The following is a 10,906-nucleotide window of genomic DNA, read 5'->3' as shown; positions in this document are numbered from 1 at the left end:
GGTTCTACTTTATAGACATGGAGAAGTTCTTCACAAATGAAACAAAAATATAGGAAAACATAAATACAATCCAAACCCGGATCTTGAGTGAGGAAGGAAGGATGAAATCCTTGTGCTCTTGCTTCTCCCTCTTCTCCTTAGCTACCCTAGGTCTAAGGTATGTCCAAAAGTGCAGAAATGGTATTTTTCCTGTGTATTTAATTATTCCCCAAATGAACCCCGGGCGAAAATACCCCTTTTTACTGAAATTGGGAACATACTCTAAGAATTGTTCACTACTGCGTCGCATGTCGCGCCGCACCATGCGACACGTAGTGGCAATTTCCAGAACAATTTACAAAATGGATTCTGGGCACATTTTGCACAGCAGCGGCGCATGCCGCGCCACACCATGCGACGCGGTAGTTGGGTATTTGGAAAAATGTAAAACAAGAGAGTTGTATCCCTTTTAAATATCTTTCCAACGATATATTGTGGATCCCAAACGGATTTCTGAGTGAAAGGTTATGTGCATTTCACTGGACAATGCGCAGTATGCCTGCTCGATTCTTCGTTTCGTTCTTAAAGTGCACTATCATCCGTTGATCCCCGAACATGATCCCAACTTAATTCTTGGGTTTTTACTCAGACTTCAAAGCTCCAGAATAGCTTGAATTCATTCTATAACATCTACATAGATCGGAATCACTCATACAAGACATAAAACACATAATTAGTGCAAAATACTAGCGATTAAAGCTCAAACTCAATTAAAGTGCAGTAAATTAAAGTGCAATAAGAGACAAAAACACGAGATTATAGACTACCATCAGCTAACACTGTCTTCGTGACGAACTCTGAATACTGCATGTGGAGGACCACTAATGAAGAAAACTCCAGAGGAGATTGTCTTAATCCTTGATGAATTATCTGAGGATGCTAATCAGTGGCCGGCTGAAAGTAATGACAGGAGAAAATCAGTTGGGGTTCATCAAGTAGACTCTAACACATCCATGCAAGCCCAGCTAGACAACATGGCCAAGGAGATAAGAGAAAGCTGACATTAGCTAAGGTACAAAGTGAGCCGCAAACAAAATGTGGCTTATGTGGATTGGGATACCCTACACATGAATGTCAAGCATCAGCTAAGGAAGTCAACGCAGTGGGGAACTTTAATAGAGGAAACTACCAAGGCGGTAATAACTATAATGTTATGGGTCAAAGACATCCATATTTTTCGTGGAGTTCACCTAGTGGGAGTCTGAACTCATGGCAGTAAAATAGTCCTAGACCCTAGGGTCAAAGACCACCAGGTTTTCAGAATCAGCAGAGGCAGCAATACCAATCATAACATCCAAATCAGTCTAGTATGGAAGATCTCATGAAGGCATTCATCAATTAAAAAAATGAAAAATTCGAGACTTAGGGCACGACTATCCGGAATTTAGAAAGACAAATGGGACAAATTGCAAATTTGTTATCTGAGAGGGCTCCTAGGACTCTTCCCTCTAACATTGAAAAGAACCCAAAGGAAATAATCAAAGTTATATCTTTGAGAAGTGGCAAAACATTGGTTGACCTAGTGGTGAAAGCTAGACCAGAGGTGGTGAAAAAGCAGACTGAGACACCAGTAAAGAAAAAGAATAAAGAGAAAAAAGGCCAGAGTAGTGGGGTACAAAAGGATATTGAAGAAAGTAGACATATGCCAGCTCTACCATTCCCTCAAAAGATGAAGCGGGAGAAACTTGAGAAATGTTTTGGGCGATTCTTGGAGATGCTCAAGAAACTTTATGTGAACATTCCCTTCATAGAGGTACTCACTCAGATACTTGCTTATGCAAAGTTCTTAAAGGAAATACTGTCTAGCAAGAGAAAATTAGAGAAAACAACAGTGGTCAAGCTAAATGCCCACTGCAGTGCCATATTGCAAAATAAAATTTCCCAAAAGTGTGGGAACCCAGGAAGCTTCACCATACCATGCTCGCTGGGGAGTGAAAACATTAGACAAGGCCCTCTGTGATTATGGTGCGTCTATAAATCTAATGAATCTGTCTGTATTCAGGAAACTGGAAGGTGAGCTTAGAGAGATCAAATCAATACCAGTGTCCCTACAACTGGCTGGCCAAACCACCATTCTACCTGAGGGAATCATTGAGGATATTCTAGTGCGGGTGGACAAGTTTATGTTCCCCGTAGACTTTATTGTGGTGGATATGAAGGTGAAAAAGGAGGTGCCTCTAATTCTAGGGAGGCCATTCTTATGTGCAGGCAGAGCTATCTTTGATATCTATGAAGGGCAGCTTATGCTCAGAGTGGGCAACGAAAAAGTGGTGTTTCAGATGAAGAGGATGATGAAATACCCCAGTGATGAGGCGTCCGCCTACTCGTGTTTCAAGCTGGATGTTGTTGGAGAATTGGCTGAAAAATACAAGTTTGACAAGATTGTGGGGATATTCTAGAGAGGAGTATTACCCACTCTAGCACAGTGGAGGATAAAGATCCTGAAATAAAGAAAGAGGATGAAGCTCTTGAAACTGAGGATCAAGTGGTTGATGAGAAGGAACTATAAGAGAAAGCTTCTAAGCCTACTGTGGAACTGAAAGTCCTCCCCACTCAATATACTTTTCTTGAAACTAACAATTTTTCTGTGATTATTTCTGCTGACTTGACAGGTACACAAGAGCAAAAGCTGGTGGAGGTGATGAAAAAACACAAGAAGGCTATTAGTTGGAGTATAGTTGATATTCAAGGAATCAGTCCACCCATTTGCATGCACAAAATTCTGTTGGAAGAAAATAGCAAACCAGTGGTGCATCCCCAGCGCAGGCTGAACAAAAATTTGGAGGAGGTAGTGCATAAGGAGATCATCAAATTGCTAGATGCAGTAGTGATTTTTTCCATCTCGGATAGCCAGTGGATTAGTCCAGTACAAGTTGTACCTAAGAAGGGGGCATGACAGTGGTGAAAAATGAAGATAATGAATTGATCCCCACAAGACTAGTCATTGGGTGGAGAATGTGCATTGATTATAGAAGGCTGAATGATGCAACAAGGAAGGACCACTTACCACTCCCCTTTATTAATCAAATGCTCGAGAAAGTGGATGGACATGGATGCTACTGCTTCTTGGATGGGTACTCAGGCTACAAACAGATACCCATTGCCCTAGAAAATGTTGAGAAGACCACATTCACTTGCCCATCAGGTATTTTTGCTTACATGAGGATGTCGTTTGGGTTGTGTAATACACCTGCCACTTTTCAGAGGTGCATGATGTCTATATTCTCTAATTTAAATGGGAAGTGTCTAGAAGTATTCATGGATGATTTCACCCTCTTTGTGATGACTTTGAGGACTGCTTGAAGAATTTGGAGCTCGTTCTTGAATGTTGTGAAGCCACACACTTGGTTCTTAACTGGGAGAAGTGTCACTTTATTGTGAAAGAGGGAATTGTCTTGGGCCACAAAGTAACTGCACATGGAATTGAAGTTGACAGAGCCAAGGTGGATGTAATTGCTAGGCTCCCTCAACCAACTTCTGTGAAGAGCATAAGGAGTTTTTTGGGACATGTTGGGTTTTATAGGAGGTTCATCAAAAACTTTTCCAGCATTACCAAACTGTTGACTGCATTGCTAGCGAAAGATGCCAAGTTTGTTTTTAATGTGGAGTTCTTAAGAGTATTCGAATTGATAAAGGAAAAGCTTGTAAGTTCTACTATTATGGTGACACCTTATTGGAGCCAGCCATTTGAGATAATGTGTGATGCCAGTGATGTAGTTGTGGGGGGCAGTTCTGGGGCAAAGAAAAGATAAAAAGTTTAGGCCCATTTAGTATGCCAACAGGACGTTGAATGATGCTCAAGTCAACTATGTCACTACTGAGAAAGAGTTCTTTGATGTGGTCTTTGCTTTTGACAAGTTTAGATCATACCTGGCGGGGAACAAAGTGATTGTACACACGGATCACTCAGTCTTGAAATATCTGTTGAGTAAGAAGGAGTCCAAGCTGCATCTGATGCAGTGCGTGTTGTTGCTCCAAGAGTTTGACTTAGAGATCAAAGATAGGAAGGGTACATAAAATCAAGTCGTCGATCATCTGTCTCGACTTGAGAGACCTCCGGTTGAAACAGTTGACGTAAGAGAAGAGTTCCTTGATGAGCATATTTTCTCCATTGTTACGGTCTTTAAAAGACCGCCTTAGTATGCTGATGTAGCCAACATTTTGGCTAGTGGATGGTGGTCTAGTGACCTCTCTCGTGATTAAAAAAAGAAGCTTCAAGGTGAGGTAAAAAGTTATTTTTGGAATGACCATTTCTTATTTAAACTGTGTGCCGATGGTGTGATTCGAAGGTGTGTGCCTGAAGGAGATATGGCAAGCATTCTTTCTCATTGCCATGATGGAGCAGCTGGAGGACACTATGGTGGAAATCGAACTGCAGCAAAGGTCATAAAAGTCGATTTTTATTGGCCTACTTAGTACAAAGACGCACAGGCGTATGTAGCTGCATGTGACAAGTGTCAAAGGGCAGGTAACATTAGCAAGAGGGATGAGATGCCACCAAACTCCATTATAATATGTGAAATTTTTGACGTTTGAGGCATTGACTTCATGAGTCTGTTCCCATCATCTTATTAATATGAGTACATCATAGTAGCCGTTGACTATGTCTCTAAATGGGTCGAAGAAATCCCTACTAGGACCAATGATGCTCGGGTGGTGTGTGAGTTCCTACGAAAGAAAATCTTTACCCGCTTTGGACACCTCGATTGATTATCAGTGACAATGGGTCACACTTTGTGAACAAGCAGTTTGCTGCACTGCTGTCCAAGTATGGGGTCACACATAAAACGAGAACCCCGTACCATAGCTAAACTAGTGAGCAAGTCAAAGTGGCTAACTGTGAATTTAAACGTATTCTTCAAAAGACGGTTAGTGCTTCTCGTAAGGATTAGTCTGTAAAGTTGGAAGAAGCTCTATGGGCATATAGAATTGCGTTCAAAACAACCATAGGACCTTCCCCATTCAAACTAGTGTATGAAAAATCGTGTCATCTACCTATTGAGATAGAACATAAAGCTTATTGGGCAATTAAGATGCTTAATCTTGACCTTAGTCTTGCAGGTAAACACAAGTTGGCGCAGATGAACAAATTGGAGGAATTTAGACTGGACGCGTATGAAAATGCGTGAATCTTTAAGGAAAAGACAAAGAGGTGGCATGATCATCTGATTAAGCCAAAGGAGTTTCATGAAGGGGACATAGTCTTACTATACAATAGTAGACTTGGGTTGTTCCCCGAAAAATTCAATTCAAGATGGACAGGTCCGTATGTGGTTAAACACGTCTCACCGTATGGCGTCATTGAAATACATAATGAAGAAGGGAAGGGAAGTTTTAAGGTGAATGTGCACAGGTTGAAACAGTACCTTGTTGGAGTATTTGACAAGCAATCCTCCAACATCGTGATCAAATGAGTCTAAGTGACGGAGTCAACCTGACGACTATAACTCATAACTACTTCTAACCCTCTTTATTGCTTTTGTAGACTAGTTAGATAATGGTAGTTTAGGATTATTAGAGTTTAAGAGTTTTGATAATTGTTTGAACATGTATGAGCATGAATCGAACACAAAATAACTACAAAATAGAGTCGGGGTGCGACCCGTAGGCTAAAAAGTGAAAAATAATCGGGAATCTGAGAAAATTGGCCTCTCGCACCGCATGAGGCGCCGCGCTAGGCCAAAGAGGCAAAATCTGTCAGAAAACGACTCTCTGGAAAACCCCACTACCGCGCCGCATGGGTGTCACGACCCAATTTTTCCCTCCGTTGGGTATCGTGATGGCACCTAGTCTTAGGGACTAGGTAAGCCTAACATTTACTGAATAACAACAATAATAATTAAATAACATCTAACAATTTTTGAAATGAAAATCTCTATAAAATTTACAATTTCCAAAACCGGTAGTACAAGTCATAAGCTGTACTGAGTTATTAGAAAGCCTATAAATGCAATTATTTTGAAATAGAGATAAAACAGTACAAATACAATATCAGAAGCTGACTCCGAAGCCTGCGAACACAGCAACAGATTTACCTTGAGTCTCCACAGCAAGATCCGTACTGCTAGCGATCGGTCAACCGACTCCACATTACCTGGCTCTGCACAAAAATATGCAGAAGTGTAGTATGAGTACACCACAGTCGATACCCAGTAAGTATCAAGACTAACCTCAGTGGAGTAGTGATGAGGTACAGTCAAGACACTCACTAGTCAAATAACTTGTGCCATACTAAAATAATCGAAAACAAATAGCAGTAATAGCAACCATAATCCACTAGTGCTATAAACAACAAGGCAGCAAGAACACCATAATTATTACTCAGACGAATAAGAAATACAAGAACAAGTCTTTCACATATAATCTCTTCAAATAAATACCCTCCAAATATATTTCTTCAAATAAGTATCCTTCGAATATAAAACTCTTCCAAATAAATATCTCATATCATTGGTTCTCGACCCTCTTTCATATTCTCATGGCTCCTCGTGCCCGCATTTCTAATCACAACCGCACGAATAACTCTCGTGCCAAATATTTCAATACATAAAATTCGCACGATTAATTTATTTTTAATAAAGTAAGGTTACAATTTTTTTAAACCAAGTAAGAATTCAAAAAAGAAGTGAGCTTATTTTAGAAATAGTTTGAGTAAAGAAAAATGACATTTCAATTTAAATAAAACATCATATAATCTATTGCTTCAGATGTAAAACTTATTAATTTAAAACATAATAGTAACTTCTTTTATTTCAAATAACTCAGTCATCAAAAATCGGTAAAAAAAATCAGGAATATAAATCTTCAGAGTCTCGCACTAAAAGCCCAAGCCAATACAATACAACAAAGAATACAAACACATAGTAAAATTAAATAATACATCACGGCAGATCACAAGGATTGACCTATCACGCAAATACAAAATAACCAAAGACAAGTACAACCATAGAGAGATGTCAACAAAGGGCACTCCCGAGATACCGTCTCGTAGTCCCAAAAGTAAATGCTCAACAGGGGATCTCCCGAGATACCGTCTCGTAGTCCCAAAAGTAAACATGCAAGACAGGGGGAAAATACAAAATAACCAAAGACAAGTACAACCATAGAGAGATGTCAACAAAGGGCACTCCCGAGATACCGTCTCGTAGTCCCAAAAGTAAATGCTCAACAGGGGATCTCCCGAGATACCGTCTCGTAGTCCCAAAAGTAAACATGCAAGACAGGGGGATCTCCCGAGGTACCGCCTCGTAGTCCCAAAAGTAAATATGCAAGACATGGGGGATCTCCCTAGGTACCGCCTCGTAGTCCCAAAGTAAATATGCAACAAATAACAATGCCCCCAGGCTATCACAAATCATCACAATTCAATTCCCGACACAACCCACCTTGTCTCGCCACATGCGCAATAATAAAGTAAATGCCCGCCTTGTCTCGTCACACGCGCATAATAATATTCACACCTTGTCTCACCACATGCGCTGCATGTGCATAAATCAATAGTAATAATAGCACGGCAGAAACCTCGTGCAAACACCCGAATAAAACTTCCCAACAATATAACGTGCCAATATCACATCTCATAAATTGTACCTCAAGTGCTCAAATATTACAACATATCACAGATTTGCACATCAAGTGCTCAAATATTATAATTTATCACGAATTGCACATTAAGTGCTCAAATATTATAACTCGCCACCAAATTCAACAATACATTATTTTTCACAATAAGGAGCCCATGGCTCGACCATAATGTGCACAAAATCTTAACAAATATATCCGGGAGTGAACAACTCAACAAAATAATATTTCACATAAAAATCAAGGTGGCAATCACACCAAATTATCATATAAAAATAAATCCAACAAAACAAGAATTTAGGCAAGACAATTAAAGGATATAATAAGTGCCAATAATTTCTAATTTAATACATAAGGGCGTCTAAGGATCTTAACCAATGTAATTTGCACATATAAACCAAGTACGTACTCATGACCTCGCGTACATGGTTTTCAATTACACAAATTGCACATAAGACTCAATGCCTAAGGGAAATTTCCCCCACTCAAGGTTAGGCAAGATACTTACCTTTCTGAAGTTATGTCGATATTCCAAAATCGCTTTCTTGCTTGAATTGACCTCCGAACAGCTCAAATCTATCCAAATTAATTGTACAACTTCATTAAAATTTATCGGAAATAATTCCGGATAATAATACGTCGACTTAAAAATTTATTCCGAAAAGTCAACAAAAGTCAATGCGGGGCCCGCCTCTCGGAACCCGACATAATTTTTATGAAATTCGAACACCCATTCCGATACGAGTTCAACCATACCAATTTTATCGAATTCCAATAACAAATCGTCCTCAATATCTTGAATTTTTATTTTTGAAAAGTTTTTACAAAAATTCCCATTTCCTCCATTAAACTCGAATTAAACGATGAGTATAACCATAGATTCATGAATATAATCACTTTCGGATATAGAATACTTACCCCAATCAAGATTGTGAAAAATCTCTCCAGAATCGCCCAAATCCGAGCTCCAAAAGTCCAAAACGAAAATGGCGAAATGATCATTTTTGGTCCTTAAATGTTTCTGCCCAATTTTGCACCTGCAGACGAGTCGCCGCATTTGCGGAGCCGCTTCTGCGAGCCAAGATGCGCACCTATGCTGCCTCCACTTCTGCGAGCACAGTGGCCGTACCTGCGCTTCTGCGCAATTGCTGCCGCATCTACGGCCTTCTCCATCAGCCTTGCCCAGCTCCCCTTCACTCGCTTTTTCAAGGTCGCTTCTGCGAGGTCGCTTTTGCAATGAAGCATCCGCAGAAGCGAGAATACCAGTAATCAAAATTCCATCAGTTCCAATTGTCCAAAAATCGATCCGTTAACCATCCGAAATCCACTCGAGGCCCTCGGGACCTTAACCAAATATACCAACATGTCCCAAAATACAATACGAACTTAGTCGAGGCTTCAAACCACGTCAAACAACGTCGGAATTACGAATTGCGCATCGAATCGAATTATGAGTTTTCAAATCTTCCAACTTCTATATTTTACGCCGAAACGTATCAAATCAATCCGGAATGACTTCAAATTTTGCACACAAGTCATAAATGAAGTAATGGAGCTATTTCAATTTCCGGAATCAAAATTTGACCTCGTTATCAAAAATTCAACCTTCAGTCGGACTTTCGAAAAATCTTCTATTTTCCAACTTTCGCCAAAATGCGTCGAATTGTCCTACGGACTTCCAAATCCAAATTCGAACATACGCCTAAGTACGAAATTATCATACGAAGCTATTGCCATCATCGAAATTCCATTCCGGGGTCGTTTGCTCAAAAGTCAATTCTCCAGTCAACTCTTTCCATTTAAGCTTCTAAATAAGAATTGTTCTTTTAATTAAATTCTGAATCTTCCGAAAATCAAACTCAACCACACATGCGGTTCATAATACATATTATGAAGTTGATCGAGACCTTAAGTCACTGAACATGGTGTTAATTTGTTTTTAAAACGACAAGTCGGGTCGTTACAATGGGGGTGTCGCGTCTAGCGACGCGATAGTGCAAAATTCGCGGTTGTTTTTAAAAAAAAAAAATATATATATATATATATATATATATATATATATATATATATATATATATATATATATATAAGACCCGTTTTCCCTTCCCCTTCTCCCATATCTCTCATTCTCTCACTCTCTCTCAAGTCTTTCCTCTCTAACTCACCCCCAAATCCCCCATTTTTCTTCTTTCTTCAAATTTCTTCTACTCCAACTCTTTGGCTTCACCCCTCATCAAGGTAAGTTCTTCTTGTCCTTCTTTTAGTATTTAATTGTAGATTTTAGTTAACTTTAGTTTAAGTTTTCTAACCCTAGGTATTTTATTTTGCTAATCTTTTAGCTATTTTTGTTCTATTTTGGCATAAATTCTTGCATAAACTTGTGGGGTTTTCATTGTTCTTATGATTATGGGTGATTTTTGGTGTGTTTTGATGGTGTTGGAATTAATTTGTGTTGAAGTTTGGTGGGGGTGCCCAAGTGGCCGAAATTAGTGAAGTTTGTATTAAATCTGTACACTTGGTGCTATTGTGAAGATATGGTGATGTTGTGGTTGTCGTGAGTGGTGTTTTTTCTGTGGTTGTATGATGATTCTAACCCACTTTGAATTAAAATAAAAAGGTGAAAGGTATGCCCACAATGTGTGTTGAAATGCCTTAGTGACATAAAATTATGTAGTGTTGCTAATTTTGAAGGAAAGTGTTTTGTGGGATGTGATGCTAGATGATAAGTGTGGGGTAGGAGGTCATGTTCGTATGTTGTGAAACTTTAGTTTGTTAGCCCTGAGTGCTAATTTATTGACCACCCCATACTAATATTTTGCTAGGTGCTAAATAGGGTGCCCGATTCATGCTAAGTACTTGTGTAGTATTGTATTGTATCTTAATTTTGTTAGTAGTGGGTTAGACTAACTTATTATGCTTATTTTATTAATTACTAGTTTAGCTTCTTAATTTTGTCTTTTACACTAGTGTAGTCCGTGGTTATGTTATTGTAATGTTATGTTGGTGGTCGGGTAGGTTGTTGATTACTCGTGGTGTGCTTTCAATGGGGTAGTTTGAGTCCCTGATATACATTGTACTTGTGAACATGCCAATAACATAAATATGGGGTGGTTACCCCGTTTGGTCTTGTTTTTTGTTTTAAGTGTTGTGGCTAATATTGTTCGTCTTGTGCAGGTACAATGTCTCGCTGTCCTAGCAAACGTTCTAACACAGGTACCTCAGAGGTTGCCTTTAGTAGCCGTCGAGGAGGTAGGCGGGCATCTCCCCCGCCCCAGCGGAGGAGAAA

At 39.5% G+C, this 10,906-nt stretch overlaps 1 protein-coding gene across 1 annotated transcript; it reads left to right on the top strand.

Moving 5' to 3' along the window:
• The first annotated feature begins 1,435 nt into the window (after positions 1 to 1,435).
• LOC142167388 (uncharacterized) lies at positions 1,436 to 2,706 on the top strand. Its single transcript, XM_075227557.1, has 3 exons — positions 1,436 to 1,926; positions 2,042 to 2,410; positions 2,652 to 2,706. Exons 1-3 carry the CDS (start codon positions 1,436 to 1,438, stop codon positions 2,704 to 2,706), a joined length of 915 nt encoding a protein of 304 aa, XP_075083658.1.
• Positions 2,707 to 10,906: the final 8,200 nt, after the last annotated feature.

The sequence above is a fragment of the Nicotiana tabacum genome, chromosome 2 (assembly GCF_000715075.1).
Source record: "Nicotiana tabacum cultivar K326 chromosome 2, ASM71507v2, whole genome shotgun sequence".
NCBI classification, from domain to species: domain Eukaryota; kingdom Viridiplantae; phylum Streptophyta; class Magnoliopsida; order Solanales; family Solanaceae; genus Nicotiana; species Nicotiana tabacum.
This window is presented reverse-complemented; position numbering and strand designations above follow the sequence as displayed.